The 26,010-nt window shown below is 45.4% G+C and overlaps 1 protein-coding gene across 1 annotated transcript in view; it reads right to left on the bottom strand.

Moving 5' to 3' along the window:
• The window catches only part of UBR1 (ubiquitin protein ligase E3 component n-recognin 1), a 114,287-nt gene that overhangs the window by 87,727 nt on the left and 550 nt on the right, over positions 1 to 26,010 (bottom strand). Inside the window, exons 2-4 of the mRNA XM_083167135.1 lie at positions 9,603 to 9,865; positions 2,784 to 2,862; positions 2,535 to 2,636 (exon numbers count right to left, since the gene is read on the bottom strand). Of these exons, the coding sequence (XP_083023261.1) occupies positions 2,535 to 2,636; positions 2,784 to 2,862; positions 9,603 to 9,865 (444 nt within the window). The remainder of the gene's footprint in view (positions 1 to 2,534; positions 2,637 to 2,783; positions 2,863 to 9,602; positions 9,866 to 26,010) is intronic.

Raw genomic sequence — 26,010 nt, 5'->3', positions numbered from 1 at the left:
CCTAAGATAATTGCACTGGACACGCCTACTGCATGAGCAATACAAGCTGTGATAATACCAACATACTGTTGCTGGGGTAATCTATATCCCTACAGGTGATCCGAACCTATAGGTGATTAAAACCATTCATTTTCGCCCATAATCACATTGTCCACATGTCAATGATGATAAGGACGTAGTGCGCTGAATGGAGAGTAAAGTGTGAAAAGTGAAAGGTGCCATCACACAACATTCTACATATTATATCTTTCATATTTGTCATACTATTGGTACCCTTTTCTAACTCCTTATACTCTCCTTTTTATTATTGTTAACCTTGGTCAATATATATTAAAAGATCGAAATAAATGTTAAGTTTTAATTTAATTCCATATTTACAAATACAAGAGTGCGCCCACAAAGCTCTTTTTCTGTCTTACGTTTGCCCTCCCTTGAGCAAACAAAAACCCACACTCAATAATTAGATTTAGTAAAGTGTATCAGGCTTCATAACTCAGTACTGCTCTTCTCTATCCCTCCATCATGTTTCCTTTACAGTTCACCCTTTCCATATAGTATGTAAGCTCTTGCTAGTGTCCTTCTCTTTCAGCGACCAGCAGATAGGTGGCTTTGTGGACGGCTTTCCTGCTGACAGTGCCGTGCAGGGGAGAAAGCCGCTCAGTGTGTATGCACTGAGAGACTTTCCCCCAGCGATGATAGCGATCATCGCTGTCCATACACGCTGGGCAAAAATGCCCAGTGTGTATGGAACGTTAATGCTTTTATATATCCACTAGTTAAAAGCTCATCAAAAGGACAGCTTCTGCCATGTACTTTTACTTTGAGCAGTGCCAAGTTTTTCATTTCACTTTGAGCTGTGAAAGTTTTCAGCCCAAACTCTCCACCCCACCTCCAATCTCTGTCTTCACAGCTCCCTCTCTACATTATCCAGCAAGTTTGAAATAGGGATGGTTTATGGCCGATGTTGAATGCTTTTGCCATCGGTGGCATAGCAAAACCAATGTTTTGCAAGTGGAAGGAGCAAAGCTCCGTCCCCTGATACGCAAGAAGCCCCACATTCTGATTGGCCCACAGGCCAGTCAGTCAAAGAAAATGGTTACCGTCGATAGGTAAAACTATGGAAGGTCATCCATTAAATAGTTTTTACTATTGTAGCATCGCCATCAATGGCAACCATCGATGGTGACTACACCAATGGCCATCCCTAGTTTGAAACAGATCAGTGACCCTATCACAGGGGATCTGCACTCAATATATTAACGAACTATAATAAATAGTGGAGACTTAAGCCCTGTATACAAGGGGCGATTTCAGCACATATCGCCAGGGATAGATCTGCTGGAGTGCGCTCCTGTGACCATCCCAGTACTGGTCCCTGGTCGGAGGAGATGCCTCTGCTACCAGCGGCTTTCTCCTTCAGTGGCTCCATTTTGATCAGCGACCATCGGGGTTTTTTTGGTCGCTGAACGATATTAAGCCAAAATCGCTCAGCGACCAAATTGCTCCATGTGTACAGAGCTTTAGTTATTGTATTGATCAATGTATTTTAAGCCTGGAGTGCCCGGACTCCACTTTTCTGCAGGTTACTACTCTAGCGCTCAAAATATTTACCATATACATAGCTATCACATTAGTGTAAAGGGACAGACATGTGTAGCAATTTGCTGAGCGTTCTGAGCAATGCTAGATTGCTATGGCAAGATCGCTCAGCACACAGCGCTGTGTACTGAGTGATTTGTCAGGGCTGTGTCAGTGCTAGAAATTACTTGTATTACAGACAGATGTGGATATATATTAGCATTACTGCCTCACAGCGCTGAGGCCATGGATTGGAGTCCCACCATGGCTCTAACTATGCTGAGTTTGTATATTCTCCCTGTGCTTTCGTGGGTTTCCTCCGGGTACTCCGTTTTCCTCCCACAATCCATAAATATACTGGTAGGTAACTTGGCTCACAACAAAATTAACCCTAGAATGTCTGTGTGTGCGTGTACATGTGGTAGGAAATATAGATTGTAAGCTCCACTGGGGCAGGGACTGATGTGAATGTTCTAATATTCTCAGTAAAGCGCTGCGGAATATGCGTACGTTATATAAATAACGGTTAATAAATAACAGATCCAGTATCACCTAAAAGTCTTATTTGTGTTAATAAAATGATAGGAACCAGCCCTCTGTTAGCAATAGTGTAGAAATGGGCTTCTTGAAATAGAAGATAGTCACATGCTCAGAGCTAGTACTTAAACAAACTGTATTGTACAGGTTGAGTATCCCTCATCCAAAATGCTCGGTACCAGACGAATTTTGAATAATGGATTATTCCATATTTTGGAATATTTGATATTTGAATGAGGTATCTTGGGGTATCTTGCATTTATGATGTATAAGCACATCAAACACATGAAATACACACAAATATATTTTATTTGTGCATGAACCTAAATAAGGGATATTAAACCTGTACCGAGACAGAGAGTCAGTCAAATAACTGCATAATAATATGAAAAATGTGATAGCTCAATGGCATGGGTTACCTGATCTACAGAACCCGGTTCATGGATCTTGCAGTACGGGCCAGTTTTCCAGGCCTCAGTGTCTCCACAGTCACAGAACCCCCCTCCCATTGACGAATGCATCTGTAAGGTTACATAAATGCCATCATTAAACTCATTGGCTGTAATTTTACAGAATTAAAAAACATCAGTGTTTAATAGATTCACAAAATAAAAATAAAAAACTCACGAATGACTCTGGGACACTACAGTGGATGCCATTGTTCTTACCTTGTACCGGTGAGTCTTGTGAATACTGTTCTGGAAACAGTTCATACAAAGAACACAGGTTGGATCAATAGCGCAGTCCCTGCAACAAGCACAATAATACTTTATATTATAAATAATAATAAATACTGAGAATGGGGAGAGAGAGGCTAGCGACTGGGAATGGGGAGAGAGAGGCTAGCGGCTGGATATGGAGAAAGAAGCTAGAGGCTGGGAATGGGAAGTGAGAGGCTAGTGTGGCCGGAAATGGGGGGAGAGAGAGAGAAGCTAGCAGCTGGGAATGGGAAGAGAGAGAGGCTAGCGGCTGGAATGGGAAGAGAGAGAGGCTAACGGCTGGGAATGGGAAGAGAGAGAGGCAGGCGACTGGGAATTCAAAGAGAGAGAGAGAGGCAGGCGACTGGGAATTCAAAGAGAGAGAGAGAGGCAGGCGACTGGGAATTCAAAGAGAGAGAGAGAGAGGCAGGCGACTGGGAATTCAAAGAGAGAGAGAGGCAGGCAACTGGGAATTCAAAGAGAGAGAGGCTAGCGACTGGGAATTCAGAGAGAGAGAGAGGCTAGCGACTGTGAATTCAAAGAGAGAGGCAGGCGACTGGGAATTCAAAGAGAGAGAGGCAGTCGACTGGGAATTCAAAGAGAGAGAGGCAGTCGACTGGGAATTCAAAGAGAGAGAGGCAGTCGACTGGGAATTCAAAGAGAGAGAGGCAGTCGACTGGGAATTCAAAGAGAGAGAGGCAGTCGACTGGGAATTCAAAGAGAGAAATGCTAGCGACTGGGAATGGGGAGAGGCTAGCGACTGGGAATGGGGAGAGAGAGGCTAGCAAATGGGAAAGGGGAGAGAGAGGCTAGCGACTGGGAATGGGGAGAGAGAGGCTAGCGACTGGGAATGGGGAGAGAGAGGCTAGCGACTGGGAATGGGGAGAGAGAGGCTAGCGACTGGGAATGGGGAGAGAGAGGCTAGCGACTGGGAATGGGGAGAGAGAGGCTAGCGACTGGGAATGGGGAGAGAGAGGCTAGCGACTGGGAAAGGGGAGAGAGAGGCTAGCAACTGGGAAAGGGGAGAGAGAGGCTAGCGACTGGGAATGGGGAGAGAGAGGCTAGCGACTGGGAATGGGGAGAGAGAGGCTAGCGACTGGGAATGGGGAGAGAGAGGCTAGCGAATGGGAATGGGGAGAGAGAGGCTAGCGACTGGGAATGGGGAGAGAGAGGCTAGCGACGGGGAATAGGGAGAGAGAGACCAGCAACTAAGAATGGGGAGAGGCTAGTGCCTGGGAATGGGGAGAGAAAGGCTAGTGCCTGGGAATGCGCAGAGAGAGGCTAGCGACTAGGAAGCTTACAATCTATATTCTCTACCACATTTACACACATTCATTCTAGGGTTAATTTTGTTGGGAGACAATCAACCTACCAGTATATTTCTTGGGAGGAAACCAGAGTACCCGGAGGAAACCCACGCAAGCATGAGGAGAATATAAAAACTCCACACAGATAGGGTCATGGCGGGGGACGTATCCCCCCAATGTGTGCATTATATGCACAATAGGCCATTTTGGTTTATTGTTCTTAGGTTAGGCATTCACAACAGCTTCAATACTTCAATTGACCTATTTATGTAGGGAAGTTTTTCCCTCTTAACAAGCGCTCAAATGTTACAGTTTGTCTCTCTGCTTGTTCAGCCACTAACACTGTTTTCTCCTCCTTGACCCCTTTGTCTACACAGAAGCTGCTGATCTTTGGCAAGTACTGGTAAGTATAGGTAAGTATTAACCCCTTCAGTGGCAATCCCGAGATTTTTCCGGGCTGTGCCTCAGTGCCCAGTCTGGAAAGCCCGGAAAATTCTCGGGATTGCCAATGATAAGCGCCGGGCAGCGCTGCTGAGTTCATCACTGAACTCAGGCAGCTTCAGCGCTGCCCTGCTCCCTCCGCTCCGCCACGCCCCCGGCTGTTACATTACAGCCTGCGCAGCATGTAGGGACAGGGTGCAGGGCAGGGCAGCGGCTGACTTGACGGTTCAGCGACGCTGCCCGGACCCGGGGAGACAGTGGTGGGTTTTTTATTAGGGAGCGCTCCCCATAAAAAACTCAACCTGTGGGGAGAGGAGCACTCCCTAAATAAAAAACACCACTGAAGGGGTTAAATCCCTCCTTGTAACTATTAATGGCCAGAGGGAAGGGTGATCCTGAAGCCATGGATCACTGTGGTCACTCTACTTCTCTGTTCAGACAGTTAAGGCCCCCATACACTACAGTGATTTGGGCCGATTTCACCCGTTCCCAATTAATCAAATTGGATGACTTTGATGTCCCCTCGGGTCCATGCGCATTGGACCCCCCCCCACCACCACCACCCTGAGGAGGGGAACAGGGGTCAGATGCAATACACCACATGTGAAAGGACCGCATGTGATCCATCCAGGGCAGCTCATGGGGGATCAGATGACCATACACTGCTGCGATACATTGCAGTAGTGTATGGCCACCTTTACAGTTTAGCAACTGGCATAGCAACCTATGGTTGCTGCTTTTGCAACCGTAATAGGTGAAAGCAGCAGATGTCTTGACTATCTGTCGCAGTCCCCAATACCCACAAGGGGTATTTAATATTTGCAGGTAGCCACTAAAAATTACATATTGCTAATATTTTTGTTTAATTATTGCGTGAAATAAACTTTATATTTTAACATATAATTAATGTGTTACGTGTTCACTGACTGAGTCTCCATTCTTTACTGAATCTGCTTTCACTGGGTCCATAAATTACTGATATGACTCTTGCTTTACTGTCCCGCTGGTGCTCCTGAGCAGCTGTGCAACAGCTAAACACAGTTATATACATACAGTACCACACTCTTGTGGAGATGGTATCAAGCTTTGGAAAGAGATAGATTATATAACATGTCAAAAGCAACCAATCAGCTTCTAGCTATAATCGAACTAGCGCAGTATTTGAATTTCAGTTACAAGGTGATTGGTTACCTTGGGCAACTACTCATCTTTGTGAAGTACCATGATTTCCTCACTGCATTATGGATATTAGTGAAGCCTGGTATTACCGTAAAGTATTCTGCCGAGTGACTCAGGTGTGCATTGGGTAGTGACCTATAAACAGGGATGCGGTGGCAAGAAGTCATAGGGGTATATTCAATGGTTTTTGTGAGCTGTCACAGCTCACACGGTCAGTATTCAACTGATCCCCTGTACAGGCTGTTCCACAACGCTGCAAAAACCCAGCAATGCGGAAACAACATATGCGGCCGCTAAAACAGCGAGGCTCAAGGCTAAATGCAGCAGGCTTCCTGCATTAGCCGCGAGCCGCACTGTTTGGGGGATCCTCGTCGTCATCTGCCAGCGAGGGTTCCCCCGGAACACTGAATACGGTGAGCGGCCGGCACGGGGAATAAACAGCAAAGGTCGTATGTTTTCGGCGATCCCCGCCATTTAACCCCCTCGTCGGCCTCATTGAATACTACCCACTGGCTATACTTCAATATTTTCTTCTTTCTATTGGATGCTATAAGACCTTTTGTACTTTATTCCCCTGGAATGTTTCTAGAAGACTCATCGAAAGAAATTGAAGCACTGTTTGCACTGGGTGGATAATGTAAAGAATAACTTAGGCTGGCCATACATCTACAGATTTATTGTCAAATCTGGCTGGTTAGAACAAAAACCTGGTAATGGATGAGAGCAAATCACAGGTGACCATTTGCTTTGAAATGCTGGAAAACTGCCAAAACCGGTCATTCAGATATGACCAGGGTGCTGTGTGCATCGCACAGCACCCTCGCACCGTGTGTGGGCACCTTTACCCTGACAGAAGCTTCTGAACAAAATACCTACTAACGGGAACCGTACACATATCTCTAAAGCTGACCGTGAATTTGCAGATGCTGGATGCAGTGCCCTTCAATGGCATTTCCAACAGGAAATCTCCTTGGCAAAGGAACATAAACTATAGACTGCGAATATCCTACACCGCTCCCTCACGTCACACCCTTATATCTCACAGAACCATACCGTGCACATTCCCCTTAAAACCTATTGTTCAGTCTCTTCCAAATAATTAGCTGATTGGTATCTTCTGTAAAATGTCTATACCAGGTTCTTCCATATCTATGTTTTATATCCCTGTAAAAGTCTCTCCTTGTCTCATGCTTATATATAATTCATATTTCATTTGTTTATGCGCTTTAATATAAATTAGATACATCTATATGCACCCATTAGCTGTAGACACTATTCTCCACAGTAGTCTGTCTCTACTGGTTATACTCTACTCCTCATCAATACTGCTTCATCCAATATACTCAGCTGTTTACGAAGCAGTAAACCCCCCACTATGGGTGTAATTCAGAGCTGTTAGCAAGGTAGCAATTTTTGCAAATGACAAAACCATGCTGCACTGCAGGTGGGGCAGATGTAACATATGCAGAGAGAGTTAGATTGGTATGGGATGTATTTAAACTGAAACCTAAATTGCAAAGTTAACATAAAGCAGCCAGTATTGACAATGCACAGAGACAACATAACCCACCCAAATGTTAGGCAGCTAGATGGGGGAGGTTTGGGTTAGGTTTGGGGTAGAGTTAGACAGCTAGAGGGGGCGGTTAGGGCTAAAGGTGCCCACACACGCACCGATCCCGACGTGCGTTGTGGGCTTAACTAGCACACATAGCAATGCATACGATGTGCATACGATGCGATGCTATGCTAGAAAAAGCTAGTACAAAAAGTATGTGCAGCACATACTTTTTGTACTGTGCGAAGGGGTGCCGCGGGAGCGCGCACCCCATCGTATAGCATCGCACCGCCGGGATCGGTGCGCGTGTGGGCACCTTAAGTTTGGTGTAGAGTATAAAGCTAGAGGGGGCGGTTAGGGGAGTAGGCCCCATACATCAGCAATCACAATTTATGGATTTCCAGATACAGGGATTTTTTGGCCAGATAAATGGATTTTACAATCTATCTGACTTTGCCCACACATTACAGATTTATTTCAGTGATCAGCAGATTTTTCCATCTAAAGATTGCATCTTCATATCTGGAAATTGCCCAATCGATTGCTGTTCATAATGTAAATAGATGAAGAAGACAAATTGGGAACGCCCACACATATAAAAAAGATCTGCAGATAATACCAGATTATTAAACACGTTTAAAAACCTGATTAAGCAATCGATTGGCGATTTTGATTGGGATTGCCAAAAGGGGGAGCCCACACATCTAAAATGAATTGTGGCAATCATCTCCATATCTGAAAATTGTCACAATTAATTGCTGATTTATGGGGCCCTTTAGGCAGCTAGAGGGGGTGGTTAGGGATAGGCACTTAGGGGAGCCTTAGGCAGCTGGAGAGGGTGTTCAGAGTTAGGTTTGAGGTAGAGTTAGGCAGCTAGAGGGGGCGGTTAGGGTTAGGCAGCTAGAGGGGGCGGTTAGGGTTAGGCAGCTAGAGGGGGCGGTTAGGGTTAGGCAGCTAGAGGGGGCGGTTAGGGTTAGGCAGCTAGAGGGGGCGGTTAGGGTTAGGCAGCTAGAGGGGGCGGTTAGGGTTAGGCAGCTAGAGGGGGCGGTTAGGGTTAGGCAGCTAGAGGGGGCGGTTAGGGTTAGGCAGCTAGAGCGGGTGGTAAGAGTTAGACTTGGGGTAGAGTTAGGCAGCTAGAGGGGACAGTTAGGGTTAGGCCTTGGGGAGGGTTAGGCGCTTGGGTGAACACTAGGCAGCTACAGGGGAAGGTTGGGGTTAAGCATTTGGGGGAGGGTTAGGCAGCTAGAGGGGATGGTTGGGGTTAGGCCCCTGGGGGAGGGTTAGTCAGCTAGAAGGTACGGTTAGAGTTAGGCACTTGGGGGGAGAGCTAGGCTGTGGAGGGGTAGGATTAAGGCCCCCATACACTATACGACTTCTCCGAGGGGAGAATTTGCATCTGATCCCCCTTGAGCCACCCGGGACCTTCCAAGTCAGCAGGATCACATGCAGTCCTTCTGCATGTAATGTATCACACGTGATGGCATTCCCCACCATCGGGAGGGGGTCCAACACAGAGGTCGGACGTGCAGCATATCCCATCTCTGACTCTGGTCCGATGCGCATGGGGCCATGCATCGGATCGGATGTCATACACATGTGATTTAGGCCTATTTCACCCAATTTCTCAGCCCCACCCGCCGGAAATTGGTAAAATCGGGCCCAATTGGGGGCCTTTAGGGTTAAACTAACAAAACGTCTACCTTTACTAGGTCAACCATTTTCACATTGACGTTATACCAATTACCTGCTGACATTTTGCCACTTCCGATCTACTGACTGTCCAAAATATGGTATCAACCTACTGAAGATCTACTGTCAATCTTCCTCCACAGTTTGCTGTGACCAATTGCATCTCTACTGCCCACAAGGATTGCCTCCACATCAGTGTCTTCAAAGTTGTACATCTCTATCATTAATTGCATTGTCAGCTACACACCTGAACCATTTATGATCTAAAGCAGCGGTTCTTAAACTCGGTCCTCAGGACCCCACACAGCTCACGTTTTCCAGGTCACCCGGCAGGTGCATTCATTACCCATGGACGCATTTTAAAAGATCCAAAAGGTGGAGCTAATTAGTTCACTTGAGATTCTACGAGGAGACCTGCAAAACATGCACTGTGTGGGGTCCCGAGGGCCGAGTTTGAGATCCTATGGCGTAAAGAAATTGTCATGTGAATACAGCCTTGCACTATACTAGGAACATCACCCAGGCATTGCTGCATATTATGTAACCAAGAAAGCAGCTAACTGACCTACGTGTAAGGAGCCGGCGTCACTAGAACCAGAACAATCACGCCCAGCGTACCTGCAGGAATAGGTGGTCTCCCCTCCTCGAAACACTTTGCCACAAAGAGGAGGTGCTTCACTTTCACGTAATTTCTCCATGAAGACTTTGGGGTCTTCTCCAAACAGATAACCTTCTAGTGGCGTGAGAATACAGGCTTGAGCCATCTCTTCCTGATTTTCCACGTGTGACTGCTGCATCCCACCATTTGCGTATATGCTGGTGACATATTTCGCCAAGTGTTGGTGGAAAGCTGAGGCAAAATCCACTGTATTATCCAACCACTACCAGATATAGAAAGAAAAACAGTCAGAACGTAGCTCTTATCAATAGAATTTTCTTTTGAAAAAGCCAAGTTAGGTACACAGTGATATAAGTATTGTCTAGCCACTCATTGTTCTGTCGGAACTACAGTAGTGTTCATTCTAGCACCCGCAATCTTTGAAAACCCATGCAGTTCCTGTTCCCTGCCTGGGGTGTCGCTGTCTGCTGTGGTGTTTCTAGCACAGGTCTGGATTGCATATCAGTGCTGATATACGGACCACACTGTGCTAGAAGCACTACAGCGGACAGCGACACCCCAGGCAGGGAAGAGGAACTACATGGGTTTCCAAAGATAGCGGGTGCTAGAATAAACACTATACAGTATTGAGAGGCCACAAAGGACGCTAGTATATTGTAGGATAAATACCACCAAATGTACAGATGCGTTTCAGAGTCGTTCAGTAAAATAATCCATATTTATATTTCCTAAATTAAAAGTGTGTTTAAAATATTATCCTAAACATGTTCTATTAGTTACTATTCACAAAGGCTTACAATCCTTTAAAACAAATTTCTATTTATTATAACGACCGGTAAATCCACTAAAATGAAACACTGTCACTAACAATTATAAATATTACTACAATGTTACCATTTCTATGATCATAAACTTTAATTAAATAAAGTGGCTGTGTTCCATGAGCGATTTCGTGTAGAAAACACTGTAAGAAGAAATATTAGAATTCTTTTGGACAAACTGTTTGTGAATTCCACTCAGTGTTTGGAGAAAACCCCCCCCCAACCAGAAAATATTCTGGGTTTTACTTCTCGAATTTATAAATATCTCCTGATGTGTTCATTAAATAGGAGAGGAAATGCGGAGCCAGATCACATTCTGGCAACTCAGTAGTTGAACAAAATGACCCCACTGCAATGCTCCATAGATTGTGTATAATAATCCTAGTGAACCACAGTGTCCGGACCGTGAGAATCCACATACTCTGAAGAACGGCCAAGCAACACAGAACGATCAGTAACTGCCTTAACTTCCCAGACCCAAACAAGTAATGTACATACTGTACTTCATAGGGCGGTATTCAATGAGGCAGATTCGCCAAGTTTTATGGCGAATCTGTGTTTTTTTTGTGCGTGCCGGCGATTTTTGGAGCTGAAAAAGCGAATCACCCTATTCAACGACCTCTATTCGCCGATGACGACCGGCGAATGAAGCACCAATCGCCAAATGTTATTCGCTACAAATCGCCGTTTTTTGTCTATAGGAATTTTTATGGGGATTCGCCGGTAGTCGACGGGATTCAACATGAATCGCCAAAAGTGTATTCAATGAGAAGTTGGCGATTCTTATTTCTTGTTTCATATCGCCGTTCCTCACCGAGTGTCCCTCGTCATCTTTTTATGGTGAACTTTGTTATGAACCTGTGAAATAATTGGTTTTAAGTGTTCAATTTCACTCTGCAAGCGTAATCTAATATTATTTGCTGCCCTTGTGTGATTTGATGGTTGTAGAAGTGCTATACAAATATATTTTTAATTTTTTCTGGTATTTTTTTTTTCTCCCACAACGCACTGTTCTTACCCATGGTGCACCTCAATTACCCATGATTCTCCTCCCCACCTCACTCCTTCGTTTGGCCTTTGAGGAGATTACACAGCTTTTGCAGTCTGCTGGATTGGAATCGTTTTGTCAGGGTAATTTGCATTTTTCTTGCATTTCACTGCAATTTCTTACAGTACTGAAGCTGTTTAGGGAAACGCCGGCTTGGCTGAGAATCGCCGTTGGGGGCGGCGATTCTCAGCCACGTTGAATAGGGTGACACAGCTAGTCCCGGCGACTCCCGACGAATCCCTACGCGTGGCGAATCGACGTCAAAAAAACAGCGAATGGCTGGCGAATCTGAAATCAGAATCGCCGTGACCAACGATTCACGTCATTGAATACCGCCCATAGTGTTCATTCTAGGACCCGCCATATTTGAAAAGCCATGTAGTTCCTCTTCCCTGCTAGGGGTGTCGCTGTCTGGTGTAGTGCTTCTAGCACAGTGTGGTCTGTATATCATCACTGATATGCAAACCAGACCTGTGCTAGAAACACCACAGCAGACAGTGACACCCCAGGCAGGGAAGAGGAACTGCATGGGTTTTCAAATATAGCGGGTGCTAGAATGAAGACTAACTTCTATCATACACTGAGTAGCCCTTTTGTACACTCACACACATGGAAACCCCCCTTCTTCTGAAGGTTGTGGTTCATTAGATCTAAAGTGTCTAGATAGTCAGTAGGTCTACAGCAAAAGGTAGACGGGGTCAAAAGGTCAACATGGGTTTTTCACATTTTGTTGGTGTCATTGTCCACACATGTCGACATGGACCATGAAGTAATTTAACACTTCGCTCGCCATGCCTGACCTTTTGAATGATGACCTTTTGACCATGTCGACCTTTTTATTGTTGACATATTGACCCTGTCGCCCTACTGACTAGATAGGTACAGTACAGTGTAGATCTATCAACCGGAACCACTCCTGACAACTAAGTGCAGTGGGTAAAGGCATCTGACTATTGAAGGAATCAGATATATCACACGAGCAGCAAATAGTATTCATTTAACACGTTTACAGGTGTGATATGAATATTTTGCTGTTATGGTCCATACACACTGGGCGACTATGCCAAGCGTGTATGGACAGCGATGATGACAATCACCGCTGTGGGGAAAGTCGCTCAGTGCATGCACACTGAGCGGCTTTCCCCCTGCCCGGTGCCGACGGAGGGGGGAGGACGGCTTTACACAGCGCAGCACTATGCAAAGCCGTCCTCAGAGCCGCTCATCTGCTGGAATACCAGCAGATGAACGGCTTTCCCGGCGATGTTGCGGGATCGCGCAGCAGCGCTCATGGCTCATCGCCGGGGCATACACACTGGGCGGCTTTGAGCTGAAAGCAGCTCAAACAGGTTGTTTTGAGCAGCTGTCAGCTCAAAGTCGCTCAGTGTGTATGGGCCTTTATTTCTTTGTCAAGGTTCCCATACACTAATGCAATTTGGGCACTTTTCATCCAATTTCATTGGTCCAATAAAAAGTGTAAAATCACAGGTTTCATCTCAGATTCAGAGTCAAAGATTGCAACAGCAGCACTCAAGATTTATCGGATCCGCAGCCCTTGCTGGGATTGCATACGATATATCAGGTATCATACAGGTCTCATTTTGACATGTAAGACCAGACTGGCACATAACACACCAGACACAAATTCCTTCCTTCAGTGTAAGGCAACTATGATCACTCAGTTGAGCACAAAAGGTATTAAAGCGTCACAAGCATTTCTTACATCTCTGTGGGCAACACAGTCACCAGTGATCAGCTTCTCTGACTCACAGCACCAGGGCCATATGCTGCTGAAGTAATGGTTAGAGCTGGCTGATGATCAGTCGGCTTGCGATTCCCATTGGGGCACGCAAACCACTTGTCACAGAGGCCAGGAAATATGTCCATCGATGGAGATCACCGGCTCCTCCCCTCCACCTAAACCAGGGATGGGGAACCTTCAGCTCTCACGCTGTTGTTGAACTACACATCCCAGCATGCCTTGCAACAGTTTAACATTGTCAAACAGCAAAACTGTAGCAGGGCATGCTGAGGTGTGTAGTTCAACAACAGCTGCCGGGTCTCTAGTTGGAGAGACTGAAGCGGTCCTTACTACCAAACAACACCAGACTGTACCTATAATCGCTACTTTGCTGCAGGAACAGCAACTCCTACCACATCCGAATATCTGCCTGTCCTTGTTTTTGGAGTGGGAAAGAAAATCTATGCAAACTGGTAGCTTACTTAACTTATTACAAAGAAAAAAGAAATAAATGTGTAGGTCCATGAAGCCCTATCCATCCACTTTACCTGTCCAGAGCAAAAAGCGGGCAACGAAGATAGTCAAGGACCAACTACATCCTGGCCATGGCTTGTTTAACCTGCTGCCATCAGGCAGATGCTACAGGGCCATTCCCACCAGAAGCCTAAAAAGTTTCTTTCCTCAAGTGGTTCACCTGCTGACACCTGAACTCATGAACACCTCACTGTCTAGTGGCGCCATAACCCTCTGCACATAATTTAACGCTGTGTCCCTATGGAATATCTTTCTGTATGACTGTAGGGGAGGGTTTAGGATTAGGTTGGGATTTCAGGCTGTCTGGGTTCTGCGGTCTGTATTCTAACTATTGGTGTTACATAGGGTGCCGAATGACTCACCGACAGTCGGGTTCAGCCGTCAGCCTCCTGGCAGTCTGGATACCGATATCGGAGAAACGATCATTGGAGTCCTGACTGTCAGTGAGTTATACCACACCTGTTCCATACCAAACCCACCTGAGACCCAGTGAAAGACGAGAGACGACAGATTGCTTGAGAAGTTCCAGTTAACTGTTCAGCAAGGTACACAAAGCTAATTGCAAATGGAAGAAGCATTGTCGTTTAGAGGACCTTCAAAAACATTTCCGAAAGTGACTTGATTATCGAATGTATCTCACAGCCAGCCTGCACGTGTGACTGGGAATATTACTCATGCAAACAATGTAAAGGCTTAAAAAAATACACAAACACTTTAAAAAATATATATTCCCCCATCAAACTACAACTAAAACACAGCTAAATAATATATTCATCTTTTGAGAAGTGCACTCTATTGCTTTATTCGTTATCTTTATATGTGTACATTAAAATATGAATACACTGTTACAAGTCATTTCCTAACATGTGCAGGAGACTGTTGGGTAAATGTAACCACTTTTTACTTTATTGTTCCCGAGGCAAGGAAAATATTCTACCTTTATTTATCTACCAGTAAAATGATAACAATGCATCTATGACAAAGGACTTCTAGAAAAACAAAAACAAAGGGTACATTTAGTTATCTAGGCGTGGAATGACTTTTAAATCATAATAAAAACATTTATTTTTAATAAGTGTCTTTTTCTTTTCAAAATAGTCTTATTTATTTTCTTAAAGTAAAAATAAACCAAGAAAATAAAAAAATAGGATTTTGGTACCTACCGGTAAATCCGTTTCTCTGAATCCGCAGGGGCCACTGGAGTACAATACAATGGGGTATAGAGGTGTGGCTAGTGGGAGCTGGGCACTTCTAAATTTAAGAATGTGAGCTTCCTCCCGCCTCTACTACCCACAATCCCCCCAATTAGGAAAATGTAGACCGAGAGGAGATGGGAAGTGAGAGGAACTAGAAACTCGTACATGTCAATGGAATAAAACTGACAGGTGACGAAGTGCAGGGAGGGCGTCCAGTGGCCCCTGCGGATTCAGAGAAACGGATTTACCAGTAGGTACCAAAATCCTATTTTCTCTTTCATCCAGCAGGGGCCAATGGAGTACAATACAATGGGGAGGTTCCAAAGATATCCCGTCGAGAGGGACAGCTCTGAGGAGCCTGCAACATCAAATGGCCAAACTGAACAGCCAACGAATCCAAATTGTTGAAACTTTTATAACTGTGCAAAATTAGTAGCAAACTGCCCTATGGCAAAGGCGCAACAAAAGAAGCACGTATTGCTGCCCATGACGAACCTACTGATGAAGTGCAATAGGCAGAAACAGGCAGTGTTTATAAGCATTGATATAAACCTGCTGTAGGGCAAGCTGAAGCCACCCTGCCAACATCTGTCTGGAAGATAGCCAACCATGACGTTCTGGACCAAAAGGAGGCAAACAGTCTAATGTAAAGATGTTGGTGTAAGCATGGACAACCTTCAGTGCAGAAGCACTACCAGAAGTATTCAACAACGAAGGAACCAGAATTGGTTGATTGTCATGAAACGTCAAGACTCCTTTAGCGCGAAAGGGTGCCTACATACGTAGTTCGACCTGAAGGTCAAGATCATCACATACAGGACTATACAGGACAGAGCTCCCAGTTCTGAAACATGCAAAACTGAGGCCAAGGCTAGAAGTATAACCACTCTCCAAGAGAAGCATTTCAAGCCAACCCTCTGTTGATTGTAAAGTGAGAAAACCAGGTAAGTATTCCCTGAAATAGAAGAAGGAATGAAAGGAGGATTGACTAGAATGACTTCCAGTAGAAAAGACTAAAATTTTAACAAAAGGGCCAGCCTTTTCTGGATCAAATAGAGACAAGTGAAATCTTTAAGGGAAAGGATCCCAGAGTAAAGCCCCCTTCGAAACCTGCATTCAAGAACAGCAAAAGGTGAGGTAAGGAGACTTAGAAGGAAGAACCTTTGATCCAAATCCCACGTCCCATAGGACTTCCAAATCCGTTGGTACTGGCCAGCCGAAATTGTGTATCTAGCACTCAACTTTATGAGAATGACAGAATCCGGAAGTTATCTACTAATAGGGCAGCGGTTGTAACAAAATCTGATGTAAATTATGGACTAATGGACCCCTATAAAGAGGGACTGGACCTAGAGTCAGAGGACATGGGTCTTCCACCCAAAGCCAGTGTAGGCTGGAGAAACAGCTACTCCACGATGAAAGTGGTGTCACTAGAATTGTCAAACGGATTCTCATTTCTGCCACTTGAGAAACAAACTAAGGAGTGGAAGGGAAGGAAAGAGATATTTCATCCTAGTTAGCCAGGGAAAGGCTTGCGCAGCCCCAACTGCTGCTGAATCCCCCGGTCTGAACACATGCCTCATCAGATGATGAATGTGCCATGACGCCAGAAGATCTTCCCCATGGGGCAGAGGACACACTCCGTAATGAACTAACCTTCTGAAGGATGAGTCTTCTATTCTATATACACGACTACGGAATCACTATAGGACCTGACCTGGTGATCATCTAGCTCATGCTATTGAAGATAGCATGAATGTCAACACGTGTTGGTAGTAGGCTTTTGGAAATAGACTACCCCTCCTGAAGGAGAAGGACTGGTGCACCACAGTCTTGAATCTGTGGCCAAGAGAATCCAATTCCACCGTGCAATTCACCTGTAATGGTGTCTGACCGTTGAGGATAGATGATCCTGTGGAAATGGTCTGGAGTGAACAATGTTCCCAAAAGGCATTCGCACCTTGTAAAATCGAACCCAGGCCATTGAGCATTAGCTCAGTACCCTTTACAGCGTGGCCATGGCCCCTGGGTCACCTATGTATACATAAATGCATGGACATCCTTGTTAGCCTCAGAACCTGTCGGAACAGGTACCGAATATTCTGGACCATGACTTCCGGAAAAAGGAATCTCCTCCTTTCCACTTGGCTCTGAGTTTAGAAGTCCGCCACCCAAAACATTGGGTGTGTCGGCAGAAGAGGAGACTATGCCAAGAGTACTGGTCTGAACATTACAAAACAAATGAACTATGCCGTGAAGATCGATAAAAGAACCATGGTGATCCCCTTGCTTTTTAGAAGCGCCATTAACACCAATAGTACTCTCGAAAAGGATCTTGGATTTTATAACAAGTCAACTGTCAGAACCCTCATTGGAAAGGAACTTGACAGGTTATATAGTGTAGTAATTTGCGAGGTTCCCTACAGGGAGCATATTGACAGGCGTCCTTGATATCCAGGACCACAAAGTATTAGGAAAAGAATAAACAGCAAATGAATGCTGCCCCAGGTGGCATCCGGACTCATAACCTCGGCATTGAGGAATAGATACTGTCTGTTTACAGAGAGGACATCCCTGAGTGAATGGACTCCAAGTGGAACTGCTGGTACAAGACCTAATATTTGAGGAACTTGAAGTTTAGAATAAGGTCCAGTCCTGGGCCCACGAAAGAGTCATAAAACCAATTTCTTTGTGGTGAACCGAAACGGATACCACCACCTGAGAGACCAGCAGTAATAATTGTTTCAGGTGACATATAGGAATAATGTCACACCCTGACGGAGCCAATAATGTATGCCTGAGGTAACCTAGTGAAGATGGAAAGACTGCAGGTACTCCCTGTTGAGCTCCAAACAGGCCAGTATAGAGAGGTCTCGTGTACCCCGTGGTTATGTGGTATATATGGGCTTGAGAACCAAATCAAGTTCACGGTTTGAGGGATCCTTTAGGGAAGGAGCACTCAGGGACTACAAAGTAGTAATGTTCCCGAGCGGGATCCGAACACAAGGAGCTGCACAAGGCATGCTGTGGTCTTAACCACTAGGCCAATAGGGCTACTGTGCTATAGTAGATGCAAACTGTTCTAGATCGAAGAAAGGAAAACACCACCACTGGCATGTGTTGTTTTCCCATAAGACGAACTCCTGTGGTCAGAAGCTGTTCCCTATGGCAAATAGAAAACCTGCCGGATGGAAGGCTTAGGGCTGTATGTGTAAGAACAGCATTCCCAGGGATCTGAACTACACTCTTCATAAGCATTGATATCTATACTGAATGGTCATTCATAGGATAGACACTAGTCTGTATTCGAACCTATGACCTTGCGCTCAGCAGACCAGATGTCTATCTCCCCAGGTCACAGCCTGGGCTTTGCTGCTACCGGAATAACTGTGTCTATAACCGCTAGGCCACAGAAACCTGTACCTAGAGAGACGTGATGCCCCTGCCGGATAAGAACTACAGCTCCTTATTTTAGGGACCCTTAAAAAAAATAAAAATTCGGACCCCTACTCTTGAGTGAGTGAGGAAGGCATAGTGAAAGTTAAATAAAAGTCAAAAGAAAAGAAAGGAAGAAAAGAAAATAAGATAAATAAGTGGAAAACTGGAGCAAGGTCCAGCATGACCAGCTCCCTAGGGCACATTTTTCTAACTGGGAGATTGTGGGTAGTAGAGGCGGGAGGAAGCTCACATTCTTAAATTTAGAAGTGCCCAGCTCCCACTAGCCACACCTCTATACCCCATTGTATTGTACTCCAGTGGCCCCTGCTGGATGAAAGAGAAATTATAATTTAACTAGTAAACCCACTCGAAGCAAATGCTTCGAAAGCTAGTCTGCTACCTTGTGATTGCCTCTGTGTTTGTGCATGTGTAAGAGAAAGATGTTTTTTCACTCGCAGCCAACAGATGGCAGTGTTTCTGAGACACACAGACACTAGGCATATATACAGGGGATGCGGTCAAAATCCCGACTGCCGCAATGCCGGCACTTTGTCCCTCTATGGGTGTAAACGACACCCATAGAGGGAGAATAAAATAGTGTGCCGAGCGCAGCGAGCCGGCAAGGAGGGGGGGGGGGGGCATCCACGGCTCCCCCCTGTCGGCATTGCGGCAGTCGGGATTCCGGCGTCTGTATTTCGACCGCAGGGATTTTATACTGATCCCATATATGGTATAGATGACAATTAAACACTTTTCATATGTCATGTATTCTGTATTTCAGCGACTATTAACATCCCACCATCAACTTTGCAGGGAAATATAAAGTCCTTACCATTCCCATAGCTTCTTCAACAAATCACATTGGGGGAGATTCATCACAACTTGGAGAGACATCAAGCACCAAACAAATCAGCTTTCGTCATTTTATAGGCTGTGTTTGGAAAATAAAAGAAGCCGACTGGTTGATAATTTAGCTCTCTCCTAGTTTTGCTGCTTCAAATCTCCCCCTTTGTGGGAAAAGTGCTCCCCTGGATTTCTCTGAGAAATCTCACACTCACTTTGCCACCCTCAATGTACTTTGAGTTGTGACCGTTTTTTCTTTCACTTTGAGCTGTGACAGTTTTAACCAACAAACTCTCCAACCCACCCCAGTCCCTATCTGCTCCTACCTCTAATCTCTGTCTTCCCAGCTCCCTCTCTACATATCCAGCAAGTTTGAAACAGATAAGTGTCTCTTTACTTTCTTTTACTTTCTGTTAGCGCACAAAGGAGTAATTTGGTCTGTCGAATGTCCTCTAGTGGTCACTGGTGGTACTTCCCCTCATAGAAGTGAGGAGTAGTTAGCCTTTTATATATTTATAGATTTTGCTATAAGCGCAAATTTTTAATTGTTTGCTAGAAGCACTGGTTAAATATTTTCATTTGACCCTGAGCCATCAACCCATGGCACCCCTGCAAGTGCCCCACAGTGCCCACTTTAGAAACAACTGATCTAGTGAACAGTCCTTACAAGGGAGCCATAAAATATTGAATGTGTCATATGACAATGTAATATATTGGTGGCTGGGCTAGTCTCAGTGGGAGGGCAGGGCAGGTACACAGCCATCTTCTCCTAATTACAGAGGCTCTCCATGGTATGTACTAATGCTGAGAGAAGCAGGCAGAGTCCTACACATTTTTTGTAAAGAGGAACAACATAAAACTAGTATCGATTTGATTGCACTTTAAGAAATATAGGAAATAAAGCTCCAAAACATGGTATATACTGTATATTCGGAACAAGAAGGAGAACATTAAGCAGGGGGATTTAGTTTAGTGTCTTATCTGGCCAAGCACACAAAAAAAGTTTCCTGGCCTTTGATATTTAAACGCCTTTCATCATCATCATAGCAGCAGGAACCAGATATTTGTCTGCAGGAAGTGATGGGCTCCTAACTATGTAGGAAGACTATGGAACTGATGCGCCAACATGTACAAGTAAGTGTCTCCAGAGATGGAAATACTTTAAAACACTCTAGTTCTTGGTTACCTTTGTATTTGTCTAACTAAAATACTTAGAGAATATTGTATTAGCATATGCTTGATACTGGTATGAGAAATAATTCAGATGCCACTGAGGGGCCGATTTATTAAGCTCGGTGAAGTGATAAAGTGTCTGGTTTTTATCACCGGCCAATCAGCTCCTTACTGTGAAGTTACAGTCTTGGTTTGAAAAATGACAGGTAGGAGCTGATTGACTGGTGATAAAAACCAGACACTATCACTTCACCGAGCTTAATAAATCTACCCCTCAATCCCTGCAGAGAATCAGCATAAATGTGCTCTCATTGAACTTATTAGAAGTCCCCCCATGGCTAGCTGTAGTCCCCATTTTATATAAAAGCTCTAAATCTGTTTCAGAACGTGATTCTGTTGTCGTTCTCCTGCTTTCAGACTTTACTCACCGGCAATAATTCTACAATACTGTAGCTTGGGTATCAGAGAACCAGAAGCATGCTTGGTGGGGCAGGAGTGATATATTTGGGGTGGGGAGATGATACATGCACATGGTATAGTTGGAGGCAGAGGCATTCATGAGTGGGTCAGAGGCATGCTTGGTGAACCAAGGGACAAAGTCACACATGGGGAGGTAGTAGGTCAAGGTACATATGGTACGCATGGGGAGGGGAGTCAGAGGCACGCGTGGGGAAGGGGGGGGTCAGGGGCATGCGTGAGTGTCTGGTGGGGGAGGGAGTCAGAGGCACTCCTAGGGTGGGGGGATCAAAGGCACTCATGGGGTGGGGGGATCAAAGGCACTCATGGGGTGGGGGGGATCAAAGGCACTCATGGGGTGGGGGGGATCAAAGGCACTCATGGGGTGGGGGGATCAAAGGCACTCATGGGGTGGGGGGGGATCAAAGGCACTCATGGGGTGGGGGGGGATCAAAGGCACTCATGGGGTGGGGGGGATCAAAGGCACTCATGGGGTGGGGGGATCAAAGGCACTCATGGGGTGGGGGGGATCAAAGGCACTCATGGGGTGGGGGGGATCAAAGGCACTCATGGGGTGGGGGGGATCAAAGGCACTCATGGGGTGGGGGGGATCAAAGGCACTCATGGGGTGGGGGGGATCAAAGGCACTCATGGGGTGGGGGGGATCAAAGGCACTCATGGGGTGGGGGGGATCAAAGGCACTCATGGGGTGGGGGGATCAAAGGCACTCATGGGGTGGGGGGGGATCAAAGGCACTCATGGGGTGGGGGGGATCAAAGGCACTCATGGGGTGGGGGGGATCAAAGGCACTCATGGGGTGGGGGGGATCAAAGGCACTCATGGGGTGGGGGGGATCAAAGGCACTCATGGGGTGGGGGGGATCAAAGGCACTCATGGGGTGGGGGGATCAAAGGTGATCTAAAACTGTAGGATATATTTACTAAACCTTGAAGAGAGATAAAGTGGAGAGTAATAAAAGTTGGTACCTAATTTTTCAAACATTGGGGCAGATGTATTAAGCCTGGAGAAGAGATAAACTGGAGATAAAGTGGAAGGAGATAACGCAATGAACTTTGTTTGAAAATGACAGTTGAGAGTTGATTGGCTGGTGCATTATCTCCTTTCACTTTATCTCTTCTCCAAGCTTAATACATCTGCCCTAGTGCCTGTAACATGACAGTTAGGAGCTGATTGGCTGGTAGTTTACCTCTCTGCGTTATCACTCTCCGAGGCTCGTAAATAGACCCTTGTATTCCGAATTAAAGTGTTTGTTTTGCGGTGCTGAAACAATTTGGCACTAGTCAGATAATGTATGCATTGTGCTGAAGGGAGGGGGCTATATACATTGCATGTACATCCTCTCCAATGGCTCATCAAATGAATGCTTCTATATCTGTACATGTGCGCTGCACAAGTCGTTCCAATCACAGCAATGTACAACACAGCCTTTTGCTGCTACAGTTAGTCCTGAAGCATGCAGCTTCCATAGGGTTATATTACACAGTTGCAGTATCATACATGTGAGACACAGGACTGGCTTGTGCTGCACAGTAACAATTAGTGCCTGTTACTAAGAATAATATCTGTGGCCTGAATGGAAATGTATTAATTAAGCTCATTGAAAGAGAGCAGGGAGACAGAAATCTGCATCCATGGACACCTGCTTCTTGCTGATATCAGCATGTCTGATAGAACTGATGATGCTGTGGGCAACGATAATGACATTACAGCTGCTGTATGGTTAGTGTCAGTTTCAGCAACAGTTGTAGGAATACATGTCACCTTGCTGCGCACTGACAAATATTACAATATATGTAAATAAAAAACTATTTAAACTATTGCAGCACAAATTATAGCACAATCAGATACCAGGAAGCCTAAAATTACACTTTAAAGGAAAGTATACCCTACTTGCAAGTATGGATCATTTATATTGATCTATACTAAAATAGCTGAAATGTAGAAGGTGAGACACCACTTAATGCAAACAAAAATAATTACAAGTAGCCATGAAAAGATACAAATATATGTGATTAATATTGTGGTGTACAGTCTGGTACGTGACTACTGCCCCCTGATACATAGACATACAAATGCTGTAGTATTATTATCATCATCATTTATTTATATGGCGCCACAAGGGTTCCGCAGCGCCTGACGATACAAAAAGGAACAAATAATGACTTACAGCCCAAGACAATTTAGGACAAATACATGGTAAATAAGGATAGTTCAGCAGTTCTCAAACTGTGGCTCCTGACCCCAAAGTGGGTCCTGGCCTTCTCAGCATGGGATCCCGACTCAATGTTGCTGACCATCAGGCTGATGACTTCTCTAATCTGTCAGTGATTCAAGGAGTCTGAAAAATCTGTTTAATTGTCTGTTACTTCAGACTCCTCCCATCAATTTGTGCCTCCACAATGCTGCCATGTATGTGCTGTCTGCTAGTGTTCATTCTAGCACCCGCCATCTTTGAAAACCCATGCAGTTCCTCTTCCATGCCTGGAGTGTCGCTATCTGCTGTAGTGCTTCTAGCAAAGTGTGGTCTGTATATCAGCACTGATATGCAAACCAGACCTGTGCTAGAAACACCACAGCAGACAGCAACACCCCAGGAAGGGAACAGGAACTGCATGGGTTTTCAAAGATGGTGGGTGCTAGAATGAACACTAGTCTGCTGACTACACATGTGACGTGATGGACCTCCTGCAGTAACTTGCTGGGGTCCTGTCAATATTTTTATTGTCTGATGGGGTCCCAGAGCAAAATAGTTTGAGGACCCATGGGATAGTTGTATCAGCAACAGGACACTGAAGCAATTATCAGGGTGGTAGAGAGATGTGCATATATATATATATATATTCTAAGAAAGGTACACGAGGAGTGAGGGTCCTGCTCTTGAATGCTTACATTCTAAAGAGGAGGGTTAGACAGACAAGGGTGACACAAAAGGAGTTGAAGTCAGCATAAACAGAAGGTTAGGATAATAAGACAGATATATATTATATATATATATATATATATATATATATATATATATATATATATATAATATGACAGATGCACCACTCAATATATATATATATATTTATATTGATTGAGTGGTGCATCTGTCATATTTATATATATATATATATATATATATATATATATATATATATATATATATATATATATATATATATATATATATATATATATATATATATATATATATATATATATATATATATATATATATATTAGTAAGCCCGCTCAAAGCCAAGCTAGTCTGCTACCTTCTGTATTTGTACATGCGTGAGAGAGAGAGAGATGTAGTTTCCCTTTCTGCCAGCAGATGGCAGTGTTTCTGAGACTCACGGACACTAGACAGGGTGGCGTATACCTAATCGCAGGGCTCCAAAACTTAGGAGCCCAGATATCAGGTCTGAATTAGACCCATTATTTCTTGGTTCAACCCTATCGGTCATAAAAACAAAATATTTAAAAGAAAAACTGAATTCAACATGTAATAAATGTTCCAAATCCTCATTTGAATGTTATTCTCTATAGTCACAATGCCGATTTTTATATTGAATTTATAGCCTTACAGAGGTAATGCAACTGCTCCGTCACCCAGCGCAGACATCTCTTCTACCCCGACATCTCCCTCCCGTCACCCAACGCAGACATCTCTTCTACCCCGACATCTCCCTCCCGTCACCCAGCGCAGACATCTCTTCTACCCCGACATCTCCCTCCCGTCACCCAGCGCAGACATCTCTTCTACCCCGACATCTCCCTCCCGTCACCCAGCGCAGACATCTCTTCTACCCCGACATCTCCCTCCCGTCACCCAGCGCAGACATCTCTTCTACCCCGACATCTCCCTCCCGTCACCCAGCACAGACATCTCTTCTACCCCGACATCTCCCTCCCGTCACATAGAACAGACATCCCTTCTACCCCGACATCTCCCTCCCGTCACCCAGCACAGACATCTCTTCTACCCCGACATCTCCCTCCCGTCACCCAGAACAGACATCTCTTCTACCCCGACATCTCCCTCCCGTCACCCAGCACAGAGATCTCTTCTACCCCGACATCTCCCTCCCGTCACCCAGCACAGACATCTCTTCTACCCCGACCTCTCCCTCCCGTCACCCAGCACAGACATCTCTTCTACCCCGACATCTCCCTCCCGTCACCCAGCACAGACATCTCTTCTACCCCGACATCTCCCTCCCGTCACCCAGCACAGACATCTCTTCTACCCCGACATCTCCCTCCCGTCACCCAGCACAGACATCTCTTCTACCCCGACATCTCCCTCCCGTCACCCAGCACAGACATCTCTTCTACCCCGACATCTCCCTCCCGTCATCCAGCAGAGACATCTCTTCTACCCCGACATCTCCCTCCCGTCACCCAGCACAGACATCTCTTCTACCCCGACATCTCCCTCCCGTCACCCAGAACAGACATCTCTTCTACCCCGACATCTCCCTCCCGTCACCCAGCACAGACATCTCTTCTACCCCGACATCTCCCTCCCGTCACCCAGAACAGACATCTCTTCTACCCCGACATCTCCCTCCCGTCACCCAGCACAGAGATCTCTTCTACCCCGACATCTCCCTCCCGTCACCCAGCACAGACATCTCTTCTACCCCGACATCTCCGATGAAGTACCCCACCCTCCTGTGTCCACACCACCATCTATTACTTTTAGTAAAATTTTGGCGAGTGAAGCGGAGCAAGCCACCGAGCCCGAAGCGTGACCAGCGAAGCGATCCCGGGAGGGGACAATGGTGCTACGTAAGTTCCGTAGCGTAAGCGATGGCCGCAAAGTACAGACATCTCTTCTACCCCAACATCTCCATCCTGTCACCCAGCACAGACATATACTCTGCCCCAACATCCCCCAGCACAGCACTGACAGCGTGTGAGTATGTACGTACGTGTGTGTGTGTATGTATGTATATATATATATATATATATATATATGAGACATATATGTGTGTGTGTGTGTGTGTGTGTGTGTGTGTGTGTGTGTGTACGTACCTACATACTCACACACTGTCAGTGCTGTGATGGGGTATATATACACATATACACTGGTACTGCCAGCTGCAGTCGTGTAGGTGACCCAGGGTGGCAGCTGTTGTGGGATAACGTGAT

This window comes from Crinia signifera, chromosome 12 (assembly GCF_055691185.1).
Source record: "Crinia signifera chromosome 12, ASM5569118v1, whole genome shotgun sequence".
Taxonomy (NCBI): domain Eukaryota; kingdom Metazoa; phylum Chordata; class Amphibia; order Anura; family Myobatrachidae; genus Crinia; species Crinia signifera.
The sequence above is the reverse complement of the archived record's forward strand: the minus strand, read 5'-3'. Positions and strand labels throughout refer to the sequence as shown.